A 25425-nucleotide genomic window follows, 5' to 3' on the forward strand; every position below is an offset into this window, starting at 1 on the left:
CTGTCATCTGTGGACAAAATTGCAATACTAAGTCACCGTCAAACATTAAAGCTCAGCATTTAAAACATTCACTGTAAGGACCGCAGTGGGCCCTCTGGACCCAGCCAAAGCTCAGAAGACAAGAAACAGAACTCCCTGACCGAGCTGATGCAAAGACCACAATGGCCTTTAAATCCTTTAAAAGCTCTGATATGTGATATCACATCCATAGACATGTCTTTGATTTCTGGTCCAAGAATGACTAACATTCGGCTATTGAAAAAACAAGTGCATAACACCATGTCCATGAGTTATCTCAATCTATTATTACATTATTCCTCAAAATGGGTTGTAACTGTGGAAATTATTGTGACCGAAGGAGGTTTGTGTAAAAGACATCATGCCAGAACTACATTTCTTACAGATGAGTAGAAATGTTGTGAACCAGAGAAAAGCATCCACCGTCAACTAAACACAGACCCTTCGAGCAACCCGTTCAGCCAAAAGACACAAATGGAGTCTCTTTGAAAATACAGAGAGGCAAAGTGTTGTACATTACTCTCTTTAAATGAGTCTGTATAACGTTTGCTTACACTTAACTAAGTGCTAGACCCACTTTGTTTTTAAGGCAGCATGGATCTGCTGCCCATGAATCTTACAAATTTGATTAAAAATAATGTAATGTAACAAACATGGCATAAACCGAGATTTAATGTTACAAAATGTATAGAATGAAAACAAATGAGTGTTTAAAAAGAAAATCTCAAAAGATTAAAATTCCATTTCAATGCGAGCGCTATGTAATGGAAAATAATGAAAAGTAAAGCAAAGCGAACTTAATTTGAGTAATTTTCAATATTGACTGGCTGACTGTATTGTATTTCTACTTAAATCAATTAAAGAACATAAAAAATTGATATGAGCTAAAACGATTTAAATATGAAGAGTGTGTACAAGACCAATGAAACAAACCCAACTTTGTAAGACAACAGTCATAGAGTTTATGCATTATTATATTAAGTCTAATAATAATAAAAAAAAACAAAAAAAAAAATCTTAATTCGTCAATTATCTTCAAATCATCTTGACAATCTCCATATTTAGCTTGTACAGAATTCTACAGTGCAAAAAATAAAAGAAAAACCCCACCATATGGACATTTGGATTTCATTTATGTTTAATAAAAGTAAACATTTCAAACTGAAAATCCTACAAACCATTTGACATTTTGACGCAAATACACAGATGACAGTGAATCAGATAAATAGATTAATCTAAATCAAAAATTATCCAAGCTTCTCATAGGCTTCATCACAAACGGACAATGATATAAATACTCCACTGTGCATTATAAAGCTGTTAGATGACAGAGAGAAAGAAACAGCCTGACAGTGAAACGCCATACAAGGATCGGAAACAGGCTCAGGTTGATCTGAGTCATGCCACACACACACACACACACACACACACACACACACACACACACACACACACACTCTCTGTCTCTCTCTCTCACACAGTAGTGCACAAAGGCAAGTCTTCAAGATGTGTTTGTCAATAAATAAGGCTATTCACAAAAAATTCAAGTCTCATAAAACAGGGGCTAACACCTCCTCTACGCAAAAACAAAAATATATTACATTGCTATTTTGGAGCTAATTTAGGCTCCAACACTCAAAAACTATACAACATCAATATGCACAAAAGGGATCGATTTTCAGCTGATGAGAACAATTAGAAAAACAAACCAAAAAAAAAAAAAAAAAAACCTTCAAATGTCCTTTAAATTGTACAGCACATGACACAGGCAGCGCTCAGATCCTCTCGATATAAATCCTCTTGATATACATCATGATTTAAGAGTGAAATTCCTTCAGCATGGAGACCTGAGAACATACTCTGAAATGTGAGTCATATTAGAAAAATTAGGGAAAATGACTGTTGCAAAGCATGCAGACTAAACACCTATATACGGTTGGAATCAGGTGTGTATGAGTGCTATGGCTCAATTTCATCATCTTCCTCCTGGGGCGTGGCTTCTCTGCGTGGGAGGGGCATTGCATCAGTTCCCAGAAGCCCTCTACGCAGGACGTATGGACAAGCTGGCCCACTGGGAATGTCAGCAAATCCTTCAGGAGATAAATACGACATTACAAGGAATGGTTCTCACATAAAAAAAAAATTATTTGAAAATTGACTTGACCTCAGGCCAATCGAGATAGGAGTTTGTTTCTTTATCTGAACAGATTTGGAGACGTTTGACATTACATCACTTGATCAGCAATGGATCCTCTGCAGTGAATGAGTGCAATCAGTCTAAACAACTGATAAAAACATCACAACAATTTACACAACTAGTCCATCAATTAACATCTCCTGAAGTAAAAAGCTGTTTATTATCAACTTTAAATTTAATGCAAATTCACTCCAAATATGTTCCAATAATGAAACAAACTTATCTCGGATCACCTGAAGGAGAGTAGATTTAAAGCAAGTTTTAATTTTGAAGACTGCTCGGTTTTTATTATAGTATCCATTCTGACCTTTCATGACAACCTCCGGCAGGCCGTACGGTTCGTATTCGGTCTCGTCGTAAGCGGCAGACATGCGGCTGCGGTTCTGCCGGATGCGCTCAGCGAGGTGGGCTGGGTCATTCATGGGAAACGCGCTGGATAACAGCAGCTGGTTTGTAACAGACTGCCTGGTCGGAGAGAGGGGCGGCGAGTCTGAGGGCTCTTTATCGCCTTTATCTTCCAGCTGTTCTCCATCTGTTTGGGTGCAGGCGTGGATGGCTGGCTGTTTGTCCCCCAAAATCAGCTCTTGGCTCTCCTCTGTCTGAGTGGATGCACTCCTCACCTCTGTTCTGACTCTGCTGACCTCTATCATTTGACACTGAGCAGATTCATTCTTGATCGGCTCTTCCACATGTTCATTCTGTTTATCTGTTGTTTCTCTATGACAATGTCCGTGTTTATCCAAATCAACAGTTTCCATAGTTTCAATCTCATTATGCCCAGGGCATAACACACCAGATTTCTGGGAGTCTGCAGTCCCATAGGACTCTGCGATTGGTTTTGAGTTGATTACCTCGGTCTGGTGTTTGGTTGAGATGGAAACACTGATTAAGGCATCATCCTGGCTGTTCGCACTAGCTTCTGCTACTTTGGTCTTATCCTCAGGAGACACTGAGGCAACCGTCTGAGAATCTGAATTACTGTAATCTGTTGGTTTGGTCTGTGGAGGTGACTGTTTGTCTTCAGTGTTACTACTAATTATATCTGGGACAGGGGCACTTTTGTTGCTAACAGAGCTCCTTTCACATTCATGTTGAGAATGTTCTTTGGGCATTACTTCATTTCCAGTCACAAGATCCTGAAAACAATGAAATATTTGCAGACAAAGAAAGAAATAATGTACCAAATTTCAAAAGCTTATGACTATATTAAAGCTGCACAATTTGTGTGTGGGGCAGGGGGTGTATTGTGTGTCAGTATTTATGGCTTAATTTCTTAATTTGCGACAATACAAATTGTTAACACTTTTGGGGTAATTTTCCAGAACTACACTCGTATAAAAAGCCAGTCTATAAAAATAAATAAATAAAATAATTATACAGGTTTGCAGTGACATGAGAGAAAGAGAATTATCAGAGTTTTCATTTGTGGGAAAACAATCTTTTGAGTACAGTTGAACATAGTTCAAGGTTTTTTTCCTTATGTAAATAATGACATTATGAAATGTTTACCTTATCAGGCCATTGAGATTCTCTCATTTGAGTTTCAGGTGATACACGCTTCCCCAAGTTGGTTTGGTCACTTGTGTCGGCTAATCTGGATTGATCTGTCAAATCTTTGACAGCACACTGTTGCATCTTGGTTCTACAACAGACAGAGCACAGACTGAAGGGTCTTGCGTTAAGGGTCCTACATAAACATCGCTCATTCACTGAACCTGTGTTTACCATCCACATCTCAGGACCAACATACCCGTAATTCATGTTAAGTACCTCACACTGCCTTTAAAATTATTATGAACAAATACAGTTTACGTTACTATGTAGCTTATCGCATATTTATCTTCAACAAATGTCAGTCAAAGGATGTTACCTTGTCATTTGGGACTGCGTGCACAGCTTTCTGGGAGTGCAGGGGAGGTACAGCTCGAACTCTTTTAGCACGATGGAGGGTGAGTTGTTGCCCAGAGTTTCTTCAGAGAGCTTCCAGAGTTCGAGTTCTTCAGCTTGCATCCTGTTCTGCTCCGAGAGGTGCTGGATTTGCTCTTGTAATGCCTGGATCTGGAGGACACAGAAAATATATAAAAAAATAAATAAATAAATAACATGACTTAATTTGCATGCATGTACAGAGCATTTAAGGTGTTTTCCCAATTTGGTAATCTTGGGATTAAGACTAAGGGTTAAGTGTTTGTTTAAATATGCAATAACAGTAAGATGCATTTAGAAAAATGACAGTGTGTATTTCCAATTCATGCCAACAAAACAATTCCATTTTAATAAAACGTGCCTGCTCCTGAAGACACTGAACCTCTGCTTTGGAGTCTGCGTGAAGAACAATCACCTCCTCCTGTTCTAAAGGAAAACCACTTTGTGACCCTGCCTTTGTGCTTGACAATTCATCATTTTCAGTGTTCACTAAAACTAAGGCACTATCTTGTTTAGCACAAGTGTCTTCACCCAGGTGTTTCAGTTTCAACTCTTCGTTCTCTTGTTTAACAGTCAGAAGCTTGTCCTCCATCACACCCCTCTGTAGAACAAGTTCTAAATTCTGAGCCTTCAACACGTTCAGCTCAAGATGAGCATTTTGTAATTCCTTTGTAACTCGTTCTAGCTCTATGATATTACCTGTGGAAGGTACTGGTTTTGAAATGTGATTTTGGAAGTTAAGAACATCCAGCTGTTCATTTTGCAATAGAGAACATATATGCTCATCAGTTACCTCAGAAAGTCTGGGTGCGTCTGAAACAGCACTAGAATTAGGAGAACTTCCACAATGTGCATCTAAAGTGAAACATAATTCATGTGGTTTGGAAGCTTCAGTTGCTTGTAGCTTATCAGATATTTTACTAGTGTTGGTTTGGTCAATGTTTTGACTAACAGGAAGCTGTACAGCAGGCCATGAGACCTTTTCTTTCAGAACTGGTTGTGTATCATCACTAAATATTTCATGGTCGCTTATGCTTGTATTGCTGAAGACCGAATCACAGCTTAGTTCTCTTGAGATCTCTGAAGACAGTTCAGGAGGTGTAGAGACCTCATTGAGGGCAGTGGTCATCCTAGTGTGCTTTTCTTCTTCAAGAAGATAGATTTTCTCTTGACATTTTTGTAATTCCTTGCTTTGCATCTTGAGGGCACAGTCTTTATCGTGTAACTCTTTCAGCAGGTTCGTAATGTGCTTGCTCTGGCTTTCAAAAGCTTGGGTAAGGTTCTTGGTCTGAGTGGTCACTTGCTTCTGTAGGTCCTCCAGCTTTCCTTGAGCTAGTTTGGCCTTATCTGACTCTCGGTCTCGCGCTGCCCTCAGGTGCTCCACCTCTAAAATTAAAACAGTAGTGTTGTCTAAATCGGAGGCATCTTTGCTCATTGGTTGAATCCTGCCTATCTCCGCAGAAGAGGTCTTTTCCCCTGTTGGCTTAGTTTGTGCTCTAAGATCCATAATCAGCTCCATTGATCTGGTTTCTTTGCAGACCATTGTATTCTGAAGGTTCACAGAATCACAGATGGACTCTTGATTGTCAGGAGAAAGAACAGTGTCTTTGTTTTCTGTAACAGCAGGATTCTTATTGGTGTTCGGATGGTGTTCTAGTTGTAAATATGTAAGGGGAAGATTGTCTTTTGATATCTTCTCTTCAAAAGTTCTAGATTTTCGAAGAATGTCCAGCTCTTCTTGAAGCTGTGCAATCTTCAGTCCTTCCAATTCCTCTTTTCTGATTCGTTTCCCTTCCTCTTCCCTCTCCCTCTCTCTTTCCTCCCGTTCCTGTGCAAGCTTGAGCTGAAGGTCTTTCAAGTCCTTTTTCATTTTTGCCATTTCCTCCTCCATGCAAATCTCCTTTTGCTCCATTCCAGCCAAAACATTCTTCAGCTGGGTACCCTCTTCCTGGTCTCTCACTATGTCTTTTAGCTTCTTCCCAGCTTCTCTTTCCAGGGCATCAAGAGTTTCTCTCAGTTTTGTGCTCTCTTTCTTCTCTTGCTCCAGCTGGGCTTCCAGTTTTGTCACACTGTCTTTAAGTTCAAGAGCTTTGGCACGGTGCTGCTCAGTCTGTGTCGAGTGTTTCCGGCTTAACTGTTTAAGTTTGGTCCTAGCCTCGGTTTCAGCTCTTCTCTGGGTTTCAAGGTCATCAAGTCGCTTCTGAAGCTCATATTTCACATCTCTAAGTTCATCACGGAGTTCCGCATTCTCCTTCCTCACATCTTTTAGAGGTGCAGAGTCATGCTTTTCTGTTATGGCTGGTGTATCATCTACCTGTAAGCTACAAGAGATGGCCGATTCACTTTTAGGCATTGTGCTACTGGTTGACTCAGATGTGAATGAGTCTGTGTCCACATCTTCAATACCAGTGTCTTGCTCAGTCACTGAGGTCTCTACATCAGTCTCAATCAGTTCCCGACAGTCACTTGGATGTGTTTGGATTCCTCTTCCTTTAAATTTCTGTGATTCTTCAGACTCAAATTTTCCAATGTGCTCTGAATCAATGCCCTCTCCTGGCTCTCTGCCAGAAGGATACTTCATTCTCTCCTCTTCTCTTGTTCTTCCCGTTTTAGGGGCTTTCTTCCTCTGAGAAGAGTTGTTGTAGGGAGGAGAGCGGTCATGATGGAGGGAAACCGAGGGAGAGAAGCAGTCTCCTGAAGAGCTGAAGTGATGAGAGGGTACAGCTGGAGGAGGAGCAGCCAGTTGAGCTACAGAAAAAAAAATAATAGAGAGCAAATAATATGATGAAAATGTATAATATATAAATAATTTAGGCAAATATACTATATTCTAGAGCTGCCCCCTAATAGTCATCCAAATGCTAGTCAACCAAAATTGTATTTGTTGTGGAAAAATAAATAAAAATCCTTAGGCTAATTAACGCAGAACGTTATTAAAATACTCATACAGATAAGAGCAATCTTTTGAATCGGTAAGGACTATGTTTATTTGTGTGCAATAACAAATCATTGTGCTTTCATAAAATAATCTAATCTTTGTAAAATGGAAAACTTTTTGTAATGTACAATGATTTTTGAAGGTGTATTGTCAAGGTTTGGTCAGAAGAGGGAGTCAAACACAAGGGAAGTGTGTAATCAGGGCGGGGCCAAAACAGACAAGCGCAGTTCTCCATGTAGACCAGATTCCTCCCAGACTCACCCTGCAGTTCTTTAATGAGCCTGAGGGCCTCAGCAAGCTCCTCAGTCAACCGCTTTACTTCTTCCTGTAGCGCTTTCTCCTGTTTCTTCATCTGCCCCAGAGACACAGTGAGACTTTCGCAATCCCTTAGCGCCTCCTACAGGACAAGATGAGAGGTGCGCATGTTATGACGTACAACAGGCTTGTCAAATGAGATTAATGATTAAAGACTTGCATCTCATTTGAACAGCCAACTACATTATACAATTGTTTTGTTACAGAGAACAGAATTTTAATAGTGAACAGTAAAAGCAACCATAATCCTCAGTGTTTAGGGTGAGGCATGTTGGAAAAAAAACAAAAACACACCTAAATAAAAAAATAAAATAAAAGCATTCAAGCAGACAAAGAGGTTATCCAACTGCAATCCTGATCTGCATATAACATTACACTGCTTTGAAACATCATAAAAGCTTTTGGTATAATACATGACTCTTGTATTGTGCACATACCTTCTAAAAATAAAGTGCTTAAACCCAAGCCCCAGTGTGAAACAGAAGTCATAAGGAGATAATGGTGCTATATCTGAGACTGTATTCAGCTGAGTCAGTAACGGCATTGTTGCACTGGGAGCTTCATCTGTGTGTGTGTGTGTGTGTGTGTGTATTTGACTGGGTCTCTCTGATCTAACAATACTGTTCAGATACCTGGGGCCAGTAAAAATTTTTTTTAAAAGAAACTAGTACTTTAATTCCTCAAGGACACATTAATCAAAAGCAATGGTAAAAAAATCTTTTACGCATATACATATATTTGTGTCACAAAAATGCGGTTCTTGTGAACGTATATCAAGTAATACTAAAACAAATTATGTAATTCACAAAAATATTAATTAGTACAACCGTTTTCAATTTTGTAATTTACTTTTGGGGACATTCCTCATAAGCTATAGATATATTGTAATAAAAACAAAACATGTATATTACTAATACTAATTTAGTATTTAAAATGACTCAATTTAAACATATGTGAATGCTGTGTCTAGTCTCTTTTTTAAACAGCATTTCTCTTGGATCAATTGGTGACAAGGAATTAGCAAAAAAAAAAAAACACCTTGTCATTATTGAAGACCGTCCTGCCTTATCTACCAGACATTGCGACAGGTGACTTGAACTGGACTTTGTGTTGTTGTTATTGAACACTTGTTTCTTGTCACTCTTGTTGGTGTAACTTAACATACTTATACAAAATTTTGATGAATGTGAAAGAAAAAAAATGGTGAGGTACGGAGTGATTAAATGGCGTCGGATTGGCTAAAAGTCAATGCATCTCTGTCCCATTGTTTAAAACACATAATAACTTAGAAACAATATAAAAGTTTCTAAGTACACAAAATTGCTGAGAAAAAAAAGTGACCTTTTACCTTCAAGGAAAAATGGCTCAAAGAAATTAAAAGAAATAAAGTGTTTTTATATTTTACAGCAATACAACTAAAAAGTATGATCAGTATGATTAAATCTTTCATAATTTAAGGCCGCATTTACATAATTAAAAACAGTAATATTGTGAAATATTCAAATTCATGCACCTTTGCTGAATACAAGTACTAATTTCTTACAAAGAAAAAAAAAGACTTTACTTATAGTGCTGTTTAATAGTAGTAAAACTACACCTGCTGACGTGTTGACTGTGACATGTATGTAGTTGTACCGTGAGTTTGGCCTCAGTCTGGGTCTCTCTCTTCTGACTCTCTTTCAGGTCAGACTCTGCGTTCTTCAGTTTTCCTCTCACATCCTCTAGATCTCTCTCCAAACTCTGCTTCTGCAAACACACCTGAGAGAAAGACAAACAGTCAGCAGAAGGATTAGAGCGTGTGCCAAGAGAAAGAGCACGTATCTTCATCATGCCGTGTTTGTGGCAGACCAAGTACGAGTCACTCATTTTCATGCAGGATGCCACATAAACCAATGTTATCGGAAACCATGTCAAACAAATGATGAGATTTATTTATGGAATGTAAAATGCAAAAAAAGTCCCTTTCACGTATCTTGAAGATTAACCGGATGATGTACAAACCATGCAACATTTACAGAACTGATTCCAAAGGCTTTTTCATGTGAATTAGACATTAATGCAAAGCACACATTTGAAATGTTTAGGCTCACTTTGTTTTTATGCCTCTCCATACACAAATGTGTAATGTGTAACTATGTAAAAGACCCAAGCATGGCCATAAATAGTGTAATACAAACTGTATCTATTAGAATTTCAAAACAGCAAATTCCATGACCTCAGTTCAGGCCATGTTATCAGTTGTGTGCCCCATTAGCACAAATACACCATTACCGAGCTCTGTGTCTACACATATGCTTGCATCATGTGTCTCTTATATTAACACACGGTATTTATGTGAGCAATATAACAGAATGATTAATTCAACAAACAGCAAAGTAACAAAACAGGGCTCAAACAAGACTTGTTTCATCTTGGTGAAATGTGAGTGAACTGTATGGGTTGAGAGAGATATTTTACTTCACACACACACACACACGGGTCATCTCCACATCTTCTTCCTCTACTCAAGCCTCTGGGGAATATAAGGCATTTCTAAAAAAAACATGCTATGAGTTTCAAACATACATCACACTGAGATTACAACACTGACCTTCGCTCTAGTGTCCTCTGAGGAGGAAAAACAGAAAGAGAAAAAAAGGAATAGAACTGTGTGAGAAAACATGAGCAGTGGGAGAATGAGAGAAAGAGAGAGAGAGAGAGAGAGAGAGAGAGAGAGAGAGAGAGAGAGAGAGAGAGAGAGAGAGAGAGAGGTGACATAAGTGCATTGACCAGAAGACACCCATACTGGAGCTCCCATGAGACAAAGAACGAGAGCCAGAGAGAATGAAGACAGTGGACAGAGGAAAAGGACAGAGGCTACAGTTTAATATAGAGGAGAGGTTAGATTTCTGGAAACATCTAATTTTTGCAAATTACAAACAAAAAGTAGCTGAGTGAACCAAAGCTATTTAAGGAAATAGGAGAAGCAAGTAGAGACAAGTGGTTCTTGACTAAACACTCATCATTACGTTCCCCTCTGTGTTCTAATCGGTCACCGGAGCACTGCTCTATGGTTTCTAAAGCCCAAAGTATACTGCATACATTAGAGTATGTATACATGCAAGTGATGGTTTTTTTTCCCACAATCAGCTATACAAAGTTAGATTTTGGTGTACCAGTCCCATTATTTCTTAATTTTTTATATTTCATATTTTAACCTTTTTACTTTTGCAGTGCTCGTGTTTATTCAAAAAAAGTCAAAGCCTTTTGAAAAATCCATTTGTTGAATGTATGGGAAACACTTTCAGATTTCTAAGCCAGTCAATATCGCAAAACGCAAACAATAAGAGGAAACCGTTTTTCTTCACTGCTGATTACACCATTAAATAAATATGAATGAACATCATAGTACTGCTTGAAAGATCAGGGTTTCAGCCTTTGGAAAGATGCCAAGAAAACAGACTGCTACACCTAGTGTGTTCAAAAGCAGGGGTATTCATGGGATGACTGCTAAACCACTACTAAGTTGTTGAAGTCAGTGCGAATATGAAGTTTGACTCATTTTACTTCAGTATTGTGACATACGTCTGAGAAAAACAAAATGGAGGTGGTAAAGTAGAAAATTAAACAATTAAAAATTAACTGGTGGAGGGGTGTAGTTAAGGAGGGTCCGCTCATGCCCAAGCCTTTAAACTGACCAGAGAAGGCCTGTTTTAGAGGGGAGGAGCATTTTCAGATTCAGAAAAAAAGATGATGAAGGCTAACAATTTTTTTTTTTCGTGGATTGACTTGCACTGGTGAATTGTTCACCACAATAATAGCAATGTGAGCCAACAAAACAGAGTCCATTTTGATTTCACACCGACTTTAAAAGGTGGAACTGAATTGTAGTTAGGACTTTGCTCTGGTTTTATAGCAATGCTCTGGTTTTTTCTACTAGATCCATATGTGTGGGATCTCACTACAAAGCTTCACTACTTATATAAACGCCTTCACTCTTCCAGTCAAGGTTGCTCCACAGCCCTAATACCTTGTCGTACTGAGCCTGCAGCGTGTTGTGAAGTGTCCTGGCCTGCTGGATCTCCTGGTTGAGTTTGTGGCTCTCCTGTTGATGTTGTCTCTCCAGAGCCTGTCTCTCTCTCTGCAGCTCCAACAGCTCCTACACAACACAAATCACAACAATCTCCAGTCACTGTGGGACTTTAAGACACAATTTTCTGTACATCTGCACTGAAATAACAGTCAAATAAGTTATTATCAGGGTTTGTACTTTACCAATACATTTCCATGACTTTTCCATGGCTTTGGAGACAACATTCATGACCTAACGTTCCATTATTTTACATAAGAATAAAAATCTGTTCAAATTTGCACAGCATGTGTTAACTAAAATTAAATAACTTATTAATATTACCAAATGACTTATTTACTTTAATGGTTAAGAGCAGCTGTGTAATGGGTAAAATAAAAGACAGGCTGCAGTCAGATTCGGGCTAGTAATTCTGATGATCTGCTGGACAAGGACATATGTTTTAAGCCTGTGCAGGGTTCCATTGAGCTTGTTTGAAACCAAACTCAATCTAGTACTCGCAAGCACAATAGATGTGACTGAGCGAACAGGAAAAGGTTTAAAAAGATAAATAATACACTTCTGTGACAATGCAACAGTGACCAGATTTGGCAAGTGACAATTCAGTAAACTGTACCAAAACATAAGAAAAAATTTTGGATCACAGCATGCAGCGGCTCTTTAGTGCAGATGGGATTTTAAGAGAGAGTCAACGAGAGAAGCTGTCCAGCTGAAGCACACACTCTATTAAAAATGACTGATTTGATCTGATAGTGTGTGTGTAGATTTATTTACTCACCAAGCCTGCATGCTATAGGTTATTGAATCTCAGTGTGTATATCCATCATTTTAAAGTCGAAAGCTGAGGGAATGAAACTATGCAATATAGCCTATGCGCAATCCCGTGCCAAAATTCAGGACCTGATTAAACGTTGTAATATATACTATACAGAGATTTGTGAAATATATTCCCATGACTTTTTAAAAACCCTCCAGGTTAATTTATTTTTCCAAAACTTTTCCAGGCCTGAAAAATCACTGTTTTAAAGGTTTTCATGACCCGTACAAAACCCTGTATTATTTAGGAAACAAAACAAAACGTCACTTCCAAGACAGGAACCTTACAACTCAAAGCTAAAAATAAAAGAGCAAAGAGGCTGCGTATTTAGCAGCAGGGCAGTGCAGGAAACAATGAATCACAAGTGTGTCTATGTTCTCCATCTCACCCTCTGATGTTCCCTCTCCATGTCTTTCCTGCGCTGCTCTGCGTTACAGCGGCTGGTTTCAGCATTCTGCCTTTGACACTTCAGTTCCTCCTGAAGGTGCTTCACTTTCTGCTCAGAAGCTTGGGCCTACAGACACATTTTAAGCACTTTAATACACAGTATAGACACTGATTTTTAACAAAAACGCTAAAATTATGAATTAATTACCCGTTCTGTCTCTTGTGTGATGCGGGTCTGTGCACGGGTCAGCTGGTCTTGAGCGCGCGTCAGGTTCTGCTCTTTGGTGCTGATCTCTCTGTTAGCCTGAGCCAGACGAGACTCCATGTCCCTCAAGCGCTCAGACTCCAGCTGTGCCTCACGCTGTAGATCTGATACCCGCACACGCAGCCCTGAGACAGACAGAAGGACGGCCACTTAATTATTTATGTTATCATTCTAACTGATATTTTTGGCTCTTCTGAAATACGTGTAGCTAATACATTGCAGCAAAAACGGCCTTGTTAATTCCAAAGGTCAAAGAGATGCAGAAAATTGTTTGGTAAACAGTAACTTCCAGTAAAAACCTTAGCTACGCTAAGAAATGAAATGTTTCAAAAGTGTTGAATACGACCCCTTTAAAACCCTTCTGAACCACCTGCCACAGCCACGGTTTTATTACGGCCTCTCGAGCAATTTACATTCCAGTGACGTTTACGTTCCGGATCTAGAGGCCTTAGGAAGGGAACTGTTTATTGGGAAGAATCAGTGATAGTGTGCTGTAGAGCTGCAGAGGGCTGTCAGTGTCAGCCGTCTGTGGAGATGACCAACCCTGATGACCTCACTGATGACTCACCAACACAAAGAGACAAAACAATGGAGAACATTCATACCATGCACGGACACACACACAGCCCAATACTGATCTCGCTTGCTCAACACACACACACACACACACACACACACCCACTCTCTCACTGAACCACCTCACAAATGTGTCTATTCTGCTAAGAGATAAGACCAGCATGTGTCAGTTCGTACAATTCCCTCCTCTCATTTTATCAATTTTACACTGCAACAGTACCACAAATTGGCCAATTTTAGCATTTCTGCTAAGTTATGCTATTTACCAGTCCATTTACCTAAACATTGAAAATACTAAGTACTAAAGAAATATCATATGATGATGTTTTGATGCTTGAACATTTTATAACAGATTTAGAGTATAAAATATATTTTAAAAAAAATAAAAATTTGTTTCATAAATTATTATTATTATTATTATTTTTTTTAAATATAGTAGATAACTTTAAAATAAACCCTACTGCCCCCCAAACATTTGAAAAGTGATGTATGCCAATAAAAGCACAATACTTTATGGATCACATTATGGATCCCTGCTTTTAAATGTCAGAGAAAACAAAATGCTATTTGAATTAGTACTAGCATGTTATTGGAAACCTGCCTACTTCACTCACTAATAATCAGGATGCTAATGTAAATCCACCTGACATGCAGTGGATGAATATGATACTCTCCATTGGTTAATGGGCAAACAGAGCTGCACAAAATAAATAAAACTACACTTTATTTCCTTAAACTACCTTAAACAGACACATTCTTCTGGCCAGCACAGCTAAGCGACCAATTTATTTCCAGCCCTGTCTGAAGTTACGACTGCTGCTGCAAAAATCTCCTTCTTCCTTAAACATGCAAATACTACACAAATCTGCTCATGCCACTGACGAGGTTGATCTCATTGGCTGCCATGCCAACACATTGTAAAGAGTGACTTTGGACTGCTTTCATTTATGATTATTATAGAGCAGGCAAGCAAATGTCCTGGATTTAAACAACCTAGGAAGAGAGATGTAACTATTTAAAAAATAAATAACATTGTCTTGGCTTGTTGCAAAAAGGTTCCTTGTTTCATTTTACTCAGCGATGCCTGAAAAACTGATTTAAATTTAGCTTAAATTCAGGGCAAAACTTCTAAAACCCCAATAGTGTGTTGAGAAGCTCACCATCTATTTCATTCCTCAAGGCTTCCTCCATCCCTGAGTCACTGTTCTTGACTATGACATCACTGGATGAAACCGAGGAAGTTGGTCGTCCTTTGGGAGTGGACCACAAATCCTCACGTTCCCATGGAAACACAGAGGAGGGGGTGGACGGTTCCGATTGGCGGATGTTGCGCCGGAGGGGTGGGGATTTATGAGGTTGCTGTGGAAACGTGGAGGAAGCCCCTCCCACTGAGGGCTTAGGGACGTCTCCAAACTGCAGCTGCTGCTACAAAAGACAGAACAAAGCGAAATGAGTCAGGAAGTATATTTATAAACAACATTTTTTATTAAGAGGCTGCTCTTAAAAGTGACTTACTCTGACATGCTGTGTTTTGCTTTCACTCTCAGCTCTGAAACCACCTGCAGAGTTAAAACAACAGCAAAAGAATAAAGACTAATAGATCTTTCTAGATGCAACGCACAAAAGCATACAAAGTTAAAACCAGAGAGAAACATTGTACCATGCAATCAGTGCTTGGGGACCTTCAGAAAAATAAAACACTCCTTCCCTACTTAATCAGGAGATATGTTTTGCAATCTTTGAAGTAGAGGCAGAGACAGAAAAACAAACAAATGCGCTGAGCGTGAGGGCTGCTACCGTTGTTGTCCCAGGGAGAGCTCATGTTCCAACAAGGTGTGGAAAACAACATGGATTCCCCAGAGCCATTTCCCTTCTGCAGCTTTTCCAGCTCCGCCTCAAGCCTACACGCAGAGAAAGAAAAAGAGACGTGATAAGAGTGCATGTTACAGGATGATATAGACAAGAGAGTAATGGGGCAACAAAAGTTTATTGAAAACCCATGACGAGTGCCACACCAAGGTTATTTTGGTATTGTGTGTAAAGCATTATAAAATGTATTAATATTTTGAATTAGCACTTATTTTTATTTTATACGTCTCGTTTTAACAAATTTTATGTTCACCAACTAATTTTCTGAGGTATTTCTAACATTTTTTAAATTTAACTTTTAGTACTTTAAAACGAAATTTCACTTAATTTAGCTTTTTCAATTTGTTATAAGTTTTTTCTTATTTTTTATCTTTAATTTCAGCTACATTATAAAGAAAACATTTTTGTTTGTTTTATTTAAGCTTTTAAAATAAGTTCACTCAAAAATGTTAATTCTCTCATTATTTATTCACCCTCATGTTGTTCTAAACCTATAAGTTCATTTTCTTATGTTGACAAACAGTCGCTAAAACACATTGACTTCCATAATAGTGAAGAAATACTAAGGCAGTCAATGGGGCCATCAGCTGTATGCTTACCAGCATTCTTCAAAATATCTTTTATGTTTAACACAAGAAAGAAACTTATAAAGGTTAGGAATGACATCAAAGTGAGTAAATGACAATTTTTTTACCACAGTACCAACCTTAAATAAATAACAAACATATTGAAATGTTATCTCTTTAGAAAACAAAAACAACCAGAAATATATTCAAAATACAGGAAATTTAAAGGGATACTACACGTAAAAATCAAAATGAATTTTAAGACTATTTCTTAAACGGATGTTCATATTGACTTTGTGCAGCAAAAAGCAACTGGAGGTCATTCATTTTTAATGCGAGTGGGTGATGAGGCAAACTAAATGTGGTAGACTCTTGGCTTCTCAACACAATTTTAATTCGTAAAATTTTTATGCAAATACACAGCAACAACCAATGAAGGTGCAAAATGTGAAAGTCACATAATCCACTTCCTAATACAGGTAAAATTAAGTGTGCAGCACCTAAAAACAGCTTTGTTACGGCAGCAAACATCTCAAGACATCGGCCGAATGGATTCAAAAACGGTAAAACTCAACTTATTAACTGGAGGAGTTGGAAAATGAGCCTATTTCCAAAAAAAAGTGGAGCGTTCCGTTAAGCATCTTCTCTAATTGGCGTATCTCTCTTTGGGATAGTGGGTTTAATGATTTCTGTTTATTTGTCCATACATAGATGTTAACGGAAGCCAAATCCGTTACCCACATTCTGTAAAATATCTTCTTTGTATTCAACAGAAGAACGAATGCACACAGGTTTAGAACAACATGAGGGTAAGCAATTGATGACAGAACTTTAATGACACTTTGATGTTCGGTCCGCAAACAATTTTTCATTATCAAAAGGGTTTTAAAACGATACATCAACAATTGAATCGAACATTCCTTCATTTTTGAATATAGACAAATAAATACAGTAGTGACGCGAAGATCAAGCTAAGAATAAACTGATATTTCAACTGCTAATCATCGTCACATGATTTGGTTTAGTTTGGTATGTAAACAGACAGGATGATTTGTGCGCGCGCGTCTCACCGCTTGATCTCCTGTGTGAGGTTCTGCGTCAGCTTCCTGGCTGATTCGAGCTGTCCCTCCAGCGAGTGCACCTGACCCGTTTTGACCTGCAGGTCGTGAGACAGACGCTCTCTGGTCCGGGCCTCCACCTGTGCCGCTTCACGCACTCCTCCCAGCTCCCTCTGAAGCGTGGCCAGCTCCACACGCACCTCCTCATACTGACAGAGAGAGAGATGCTACATAACACATCCCGCACTGTTTGTGCTACAGCTGTGCTGGACCTCTTAGCCAACTTTCCATTCGGTGTCCTTCCAGGCAGCTTTTCTGCCTCTGTTAACCCTATAAAAAGCCTTCTGTATCGTATTTGATAGATTAATGTCTAGAGGCTATATATTATCAGTATTTTTACATGAAATCTGTTTCACACAATGTACTACATGCTTTCTATATTTGATTTATAGTTTTTACAAAGGACAAATTATTTAATATCAACCCTGTTCCTGATACAACTTGAGACGGATGTCAACAAGCTCCTGCTACTCTTCATCATATTTCATGGCTTTGCCCAGCATTGATCTCTTTCTGGAAATTAATTTTTAAGGCAATTTCTGAATGCTTATTTTAGATATTAAACCATGCACCCAGTAGCACAGGTTGAACTTAACCTCACAAATGTTTCCTTGTCACACCTCACAAATGAAATGCGCTCGCCTTCTGCTTGATAATTGCTAAACGACTAATATTACTGAACTGGAAAAATCTTCCCCACCCAGCTACTTTGTCCAACCCGATGAAGCTTATTCAAATGGCAAAGTATCAAATTTACAATACTTGGTAATGCAGAGCATTTTCACACAACTTGGCAATTCTCTTTAAAGGAAAATAAGAAATTAAAAAAAAAGAATAACCTCTCTATAACTGGCCTTTATTTGCTACTGATTTGCTAATAATTGGAAAGCGCAGAGAAAAAAAAATGATATATTGTTGTAAGTGTTTATGTAGTCAGGTGCAAGTCATTTCCTAATTTTGATCTCTTCACTGTATTTTATGTATATATTTGTATTACTTTTTTAATTAATATTTTTTAGTTTTGTCTTTTGCATTGCTGTATCACTCGGATTAAAAAGCATCAATGAAAAGAGTTAAACTAAAAAAAATAAATAAATAAATAAAAATCTACTTTAATCATGCAACTCCATCCATCAAATCCATCCAAATGAAAGTTACATAGCATCTCACTTTAAACAAAAAATAAATTACATAAATTATAAAAGCCTGACATATTAAATACCAGGCTTTAAAACATTTACAATGAAATTATCAACTAAAAAAAAATATTCAGATTCAGTTTTTTTTTAAATATGTCAGCCTTTTCATACGTTCATGTGCATGTTTCTCATTTAAAGCGCCATAACTCACCTTCTGCTTCTGTTTGTGCAGAGCTGCTTCCGAGTTGTCCAGCTGTAGTTGCCTCTGCTGCTTTTCCTTGCTCAGTTTCTCATTCTGAGCCAGAAGCTGCTGAACCTTCTGTAGGACGTGACCCGTCAGGCCCCCGGTCCAGTCGTCTCCGGCCCAGCTCATCGCCGCAGGTGCTTACAGACCGATGCTTCGGAGCGCTCAGCTGCTCATCTTCCAGTGCTGAGACAGAAGAGATACAGAAAGATCTAGAAATGCTGTTCACAAAGATCTGGTGTGCCGCCTCAGGGGAGACGCTCTCAGCTGTCTGTACTTGTTTCAGACCAGAAATATCAGTTCACATACTTTTAACATTCACTAATGACATAAAGGGAAATTAATCCTTCTGTCCGCTTTTTTATAAAAAGGAAAAATCGCAGCGATGGCGAGGGTGTGTGCGTGTTTGTCAGAGTGTTCATGGAAACGCTCTTAAGGGACTTCTGCTGCCAAAACACCACAAGTTAAACTGAAAACAGAGATTCTGTGATTGTTTACTCATCCAAACCTGTATGGCACGATATATTATTCTTCCCTCTATCTTCTGACACAAAAGAAATACTGACAATTGTGCTGGTTGTTTTTATCCATGGAATTACAAAGGACAGAGACTGCCAGTCAGAAAACAGATTAGTCCGATTCATGAATGAATCATTCTGACCACCTTTTGTGTAACACATCAATAAATTCAATTAAATTACTGGACTCAAAAGAACAATTCATCCACAGAATGAACACGCAAAGCTGAGCTAGGGCAGATATAAAAGAAAAAAAAAATAGTGGATATTTTGGTTTGATTGGTTCACAGACTTTTCATAAGGCATCAGATCAGAAAATCTGGATTACAATGCGAGTCATATGCACCAATTGTATGATACTTGTTAAATTTTACAGCTTGATGGGTCCGATTCTTATTGATATAAACACATACACGACTTACATACAATGAATGAGTCCATGTTTGTTCTACAAATTAGGTAAATAAAGACATTTTTATTATTGGGCTACTATACTTTGAAGGGAATTTACATAATTTCACTAAAGCAAAGGTCTGGACAGCCCCACATAGACATAGTGAAAGTGTCTATTTACATTAGCCCTCAGTCTCTTGTGTTTAGTTTCTCTTTTCAGCCACTGACAGCGAGAACTGGATTGCCAAAAGAGAGGAATGAGGAAAATCCGGCCCACTAGTCTGTGAACTGTGAACATCCTGGCCAGATCTCTCCACGCACCTTCATTTCCATTACAAAGCATCAAAGTCGGTGCTTTCAGACACAGCTGACGCCAGGCTGGGTTAATAGCCATGCTGGCTACTGAGATGATTATACTCGTTCAACAAAAGTCTTCCGTTTACAGCATCCACAGTATATTTACGAACATACACCTCAGCGAATTAACGAATCCTACTATGGCGAAGTCTTTCCTCATGAATATTAATTAAGCTTAGTGAATGAACGCCGTGGAAGACTAATTAATATTCATGAGCTAAACCTTCGCCATAGTAGGATTTGCTGGCGGGTTTTGAGCAAAGAACCTGAAGACTTTGAGCGGTGCAATTAAAACAGTTGACTTATTGAGAAATACAAACGCTGAGGGAAATGCCGTCAGATAAAACGAAACGCTACAGCGACATCAAACAATGTGGACACGACTTACCGGGATATGTTGACTTTTTTAAAACACAGCGACCCTGACGCGCTGAACGCCGTTCACGTGGCTGCTAATGAAGCGGTTCGGATATGTGGCTCTGTTACATGTGAGGAGCCTGGACGTTTAAGGTTCACGGATGTCGTTATTTTCAACAGTCAAAACTGAGCGCACGCGGCCGCTGTATCTCGTGCCCCTCGAGGAACCGCCGAGCTTGATTTGACGAGGGGCGTGCGTGGAGATCGTGACGTGAACAAAGAGGCGGGGCCTCGAGAGGTAACCAGAAGTGCAGTGGCACCCGCAGGTCGGTGACGAGAACGTTCTAATTCTTTTTTCACAAATTAAAACGAGTGGTGGAAAAAATAACTTCACTCATTTTCACCATCCGTATACGTTAAAAGAAACAAGAAATAAAAAAAAATAATGAAATAAAAAAAGAAGTGTAAGTTATTTTGAAGCCTCAATTTCTTTTAATAAGTTGTAATTATTTGTATTTGTTTGCTGACGTGCTTTTCTTAGCTTTTCCTATTAGATTTTCTTCATAATATTTGTTTTGGTTTATTTGAAATGTTGTTGTCCTTGTAAGTTCTTAGTTCTTAAAAAAAAGGCAAGAACATTTTAAAAGCATTAAATACATACACATCAAATATATACGTGTGTGAAATAAACTACTAAAAAAAAAGTGAAAGATGTACAACTTTATAATATATATAAATGTAATTAATCATTAAACACTTTATTTCAGACTATTTCTGACTATTTCCAGAACTGAAAAGATTAATCTTTTGAGAGTTGCAAAAATGTTGGTTAGTCACAAACTCCTAGAAAGGTTTTTCATAAATTAGGTAAATTAACTGGTTTGCAGCTAACAGGATGTTCTCAGAGCTGTGGCTAACATCCTGGAGAGGCTATCAAAGTAAATATTCCTCCAATAACATTACAATTCATACAATTACCTGCCATTATTGTTAACATTAAGAATGAATTTCTGTTCTATAAAATTCTAGTATATATATATATATATATATATATATATATATATATATATATATATATATATATATATATATATAATCAGTGCTTCTGATAAAAAATTAAAACAAAATTACAAAATTAAAACAAATATAAGAAAAAAAACCTGCAGAAATGAAGTAGAGAAATGAGATGCACCTAGTACATGCATTATGTAACATACTGGTCACTCTCACTGGTCAACACCAGCATAAACATAATCAGATTATGTCCATCGCCACGGCCCTTGTTTCTGAGAAACGTGTAGGAGTGCATTGTAATCCATGATCACACACATATGCAGATTAAACCTGTGAAGTGCTGAATAGAGCGGAAACCATCACAGCACCTAAGGTTCTGTTCTCTCTCTCTCTTTCGGGCCAATCAGTCACAGACAGTTGGGTACAGATAGACAATGATTAAGACAGCGTGTGCATGGGTTACGCAACTCCTTAAGCACCTCTGAGTAAGTGATGTTACCACCTGTTGGTGTCTAGCAGAACTTAAAGGAACAGTTAAGACAAAAAAGAGCATCTGCTGAAAATCTAGCAAAATACTAGCCTTAAGGCCATCCAAGATGAATTAGTTTTTTTATTAAAATGGATTTGTAAAAATTTTACATTACCTCATTGCTCCTCTGCAGTGAATGGGTGCCATCAGAATGAGGGTCCAAACAGCTGATAAAAACATCACAATAATCCACAAGAAATCCACATCAGTTAACATCTTGTGAGATGAAAAGCTGCTGGACACATATCCAACATTAATCCAGTTTTCTTCAGTGAAAAGCTGTATTGTCTGCATCAGGAGAAAAATATGCACACGTCAAGCACAGTTTAAAACGAAAACCACCAAAAACAGTTCTGAACAAATATGATGGTGAGGTTTGACAGAGGGAACAAGGAATGAACTTTTTTTCTGGAGGAGCATTATTATGTATTATGGAATGTTAATTTGGCCAGAATTTTCACTTTAAAGTTAAAACATCTTAATGATGGAATTGTTTAAGAAAAAACACACAACTTTTCACTCCACAAGCAGTTAATTGATGGACTGGAGTCGTGTGTATTATTTGATTATGATGAGCAGTTTGGACTAATTTCGACGGCACCCATTCACTACATCTCATCTACATCTTTGATGGCCGGGGTGACTGAATCCTCAGAAAAATCAGATGTTGGGTGAACTATTTCTTCAGTGAATCTAATGGTCGCAATTTATTTAAAAATAATAATCAAATCACTTTACATCAATTGCATGAATCTGAAAAGTTTCTTTGTTACTCTTCAAAAGTGTTAGAATTATTTAGAAATTCCTTAATAACAGTCTAAAAGGAACATGATGCGATAAATGTCTTATGCTTATAAACAAATTCAGTCCATTCATTCAGTGCACACATGTTGTGCACGAGGAGATATTGTGCAATCAGCTCCAGCGGATGAGCGGGAGATCACAACGTAGGCAAGGTGCGTGTTTATTGAGCTAATCAGACAGCTAAATACCAGCTTGCATATTTATATAGGATTACATACAAACATTTACAGTGTCTAAAACAGCGCAAAGGAGAGCTGTCTCCTCCGGATTGCGTAGATTGACAAACCGAACTCTGGATATTAATATTCTGGATCTACATTTACATCTTTGGGTCCAATTTGAAGACATTTCACATTAAAACAGGATTATCACATTATAACAGGAACTCACATTATTTGAAAGGTAATATCCTTATTATTCAGCTGCTATAATATCAGAGTGTGGCTATTTACATTTGTTCCCCAATTTTTGTGTCCTGCTCCTGTACACAACGTCTAGTGTCACGTTCATACATTTTTAGAATATGTACCCTGAGATAATTTGCTCTGGATAATTATTCAGTTGACTATACGCAATTAACAGTTTTGATAATTATCTATGCTTGAGTACAAAATAGAGCAGTACTTGCTAACCATTTCTACCAATCTGCAATAGTATGTGTGTGTGTATATATATATATATATATATATATATATATATATATATATATATATATACACACACACACATACATATATATATATATATATATATATATATATATATATATATATATATATATATATATATATATATATATATATATATATATACACACATTATCATTGATATTAGCAAATTAGAAATTACATTTAATTAGTATATGTATATATACACATAGATTGAATGACAGATAGATAAAGCGATAGATAGATAGATAGATAGATAGATAGATAGATAGATAGATAGATAGATAGATAGATAGATAGATAGATAGATAGATCTCTGATCTGGCAATCACTGTTAAAAACTGTTAAACTGTACTCACTGTTAAAAATCTGAACCTCATAACTCAAATCAACCTGAACGGTTGTTGCTCTCACAGATGTTTCCCTGGTCGGTGGTGTTCTCCCTGGAGCCCAAGGTTCCCGGCCAGCGCACTCCAGAGGAGCTGGTGACCAACACTTTGATGCTGGAGCTGGGCGCCATGGTGAAGCGTACCGAGCGGATCCGTCTGGAGAAGGCAGCAGAGACTCGCAGACGGCGCAACTCTTCCTCTGCAGACTACAGCTGGCTGGCGGGGCCTCAGCCACACGTCCCCTACGAGCTCACGCCAGGAGACGTGCTGGAGCTGCAGGAGCTCTGCGCTCAGATCCCACCTCAACAGTGCGGCCCGGTCATTGTCAGGTGACTATCAGTGCCTTTTAGTACCAATGAAATAATCGCTTTCATTAACAGTTTGAATTAGGTCCTTATATTTTTCATTTTATAGTTTTTTTTAAATGTTTAGCATTTTATGTAGTCCATTTTCGTAATTTTGTTTTAATATGTAATACATATATAGCTTTTTATTAACTTTAAAACTAAATAAAAATATTTTAAGTTAATGTATTTTCCTTTATTTATTTTTTTATCTTTTACTTCAGTTAAAGGTTTAGTGATTATCTGCATGTTTTTTTTTTAAATTTGTATTACTTTGTTGGTTGTTTAGATGTCTATATGTGTATACACACACAAAAACACACACTATTAGAATATCAGAAATTGCACAAATTGTACAAATGACAGGTAATGCGCTGAATTAAGCATTTAATTTTAAAGTAGGAAGACTAAACTGATTTTTTTTGTAAAAAATAATCTTTTTTACAATGTACAAAGTACAATTAAACATACTTTTTACAAATATACAGAGTACAATTTTAGTTATTTTTATGTTATATGTTTTATTTTATTTCTAAGTTGTTGGGTTTTTTTACATCTCAAGTAACAAAAATGTTTAATGCTGCTTTTAGTTGTACTTAACTGCTAGATATTGATCAGTAAGAGTTATAGTGACACAGGTGAGTCATATGATACCTCTAAGATTTTGTTGTTTGTTTGAAAGGTTCAGGAAGCTGGTGTCAGAGTTTGAGCCGGAGGTGCAAGATGTCCCCAAACTGTTCCGGGGCGTCCTAAGAAACTGCCTTGATGAGCTTCAAGGAGACGCAGAGCTCCAGAATCGGGTGAACCGTTGGGAAAAACAGCGCAGCAAGAGTCTCTCCTTCGTCACGTTTCGATCCAAGTTCCGCACCCTGAACCGTGGGAGGGGAAGCTTCGGTGGTTCCCGCAACAACCTGCAAGAGGAAAACACATGGTCCGATGAAGAAGAGGAAGCAGCCGAGCAGGTGACAACCGCCATGCGCACCAGGAAGGGACGGAGCCTCAGCATGCCAGAGATCACTCCTCTTGAGCAGGCAGCCCAGAGCTGAAGGAAAAGATGGAGGAAAGAGGAGAGAAGGATTTGAAGAGCTTGAAGGAAATGTAGCCTTCGAGGAAAGATGGCAATGAAGGAGGAAGAAAAGAGCGGCAAAGAACAAAATAAGGGAAGAAAATCTGATTCTAGGAGACATCACGAAAGACTAAAGCTTATGCTTTCAGATTGCAAGGCAAACACACTTAATTTGTTAATCGAACCAAAGAACACTGGCCTAGGTTTTTTTTTTTTTTTTTTACTTTCTAATGTGTGCTTAAATATTTTGAATATTTGGATGTAAATATACATGTGAATATTTGGCATAAATGTGTGTATTTTCACAGCTCAAATTTTATGAGACAGTGAAGCTCACAAAACCTGTCAAGAATATGTTCAGATTTTCTGGAAGAAAAAAAAAAACATTTATAAAATGAGATGGAAAAAAGTAACGATATTTTGCTGTTGACTTTTTTTTATAGTTTTTGTTAAAAAAAATATAAGAAAATATTTTATTGGTTAATTGTACACCATTTTTAAATAAGAAATTAAGAAAATGATAATAAATCCCTCAAAAGTTC

At 37.8% G+C, this 25425-nt stretch overlaps 2 protein-coding genes across 2 annotated transcripts; one reads left to right on the forward strand and one right to left on the reverse strand.

Moving 5' to 3' along the window:
- Nucleotides 1–1138: 1138 nt before the first annotated feature.
- si:dkeyp-115e12.6 (centromere protein F) lies at nucleotides 1139–20311 on the reverse strand. The gene is made up of 16 exons (XM_043257261.1): nucleotides 20101–20311; nucleotides 18412–18630; nucleotides 17014–17210; nucleotides 15306–15409; nucleotides 15024–15067; nucleotides 14669–14933; nucleotides 12876–13057; nucleotides 12669–12794; nucleotides 11404–11532; nucleotides 9030–9152; nucleotides 7341–7476; nucleotides 4503–6889; nucleotides 4086–4273; nucleotides 3725–3857; nucleotides 2523–3351; nucleotides 1139–2108 (listed from the first exon to the last, which is right to left on the reverse strand). Exons 2-16 carry the CDS (start codon nucleotides 18571–18573, stop codon nucleotides 1978–1980), a joined length of 5136 nt encoding a protein of 1711 aa, XP_043113196.1. The 5' UTR covers nucleotides 18574–18630; nucleotides 20101–20311; the 3' UTR covers nucleotides 1139–1977.
- Nucleotides 20312–23440: 3129 nt separating this feature from the next.
- zgc:162144 (RD3 domain-containing protein) lies at nucleotides 23441–24931 on the forward strand. The gene is made up of 2 exons (XM_043258052.1): nucleotides 23441–23802; nucleotides 24500–24931. Exons 1-2 carry the CDS (start codon nucleotides 23501–23503, stop codon nucleotides 24861–24863), a joined length of 666 nt encoding a protein of 221 aa, XP_043113987.1. The 5' UTR covers nucleotides 23441–23500; the 3' UTR covers nucleotides 24864–24931.
- Nucleotides 24932–25425: the final 494 nt, after the last annotated feature.

Source organism: Puntigrus tetrazona, chromosome 14 (assembly GCF_018831695.1).
Source record: "Puntigrus tetrazona isolate hp1 chromosome 14, ASM1883169v1, whole genome shotgun sequence".
Lineage (NCBI taxonomy): Eukaryota > Metazoa > Chordata > Actinopteri > Cypriniformes > Cyprinidae > Puntigrus > Puntigrus tetrazona.

Bases quoted from the DNA above. Each gene is read 5' to 3' on its own strand.
- si:dkeyp-115e12.6 (XM_043257261.1), bottom strand. From the start codon at position 18,573: ATGAGCTGGGCCGGAGACGACTGGACCGGGGGCCTGACGGGTCACGTC. The intron at 12,795-12,875 runs GTAATTAATTCA...ATGTGTCTGTAG, and splicing joins TCACACAAGAGACAGAACGG to GCCCAAGCTTCTGAGCAGAA. The intron at 9,153-11,403 runs GTATTAGGGCTG...TCTTTCTCTCAG, and splicing joins TGCAGGCTCAGTACGACAAG to GTGTGTTTGCAGAAGCAGAG.
- zgc:162144 (XM_043258052.1), top strand. From the start codon at position 23,501: ATGTTTCCCTGGTCGGTGGTGTTCTCCCTGGAGCCCAAGGTTCCCGGC. The intron at 23,803-24,499 runs GTGACTATCAGT...TTTGTTTGAAAG, and splicing joins TGCGGCCCGGTCATTGTCAG to GTTCAGGAAGCTGGTGTCAG.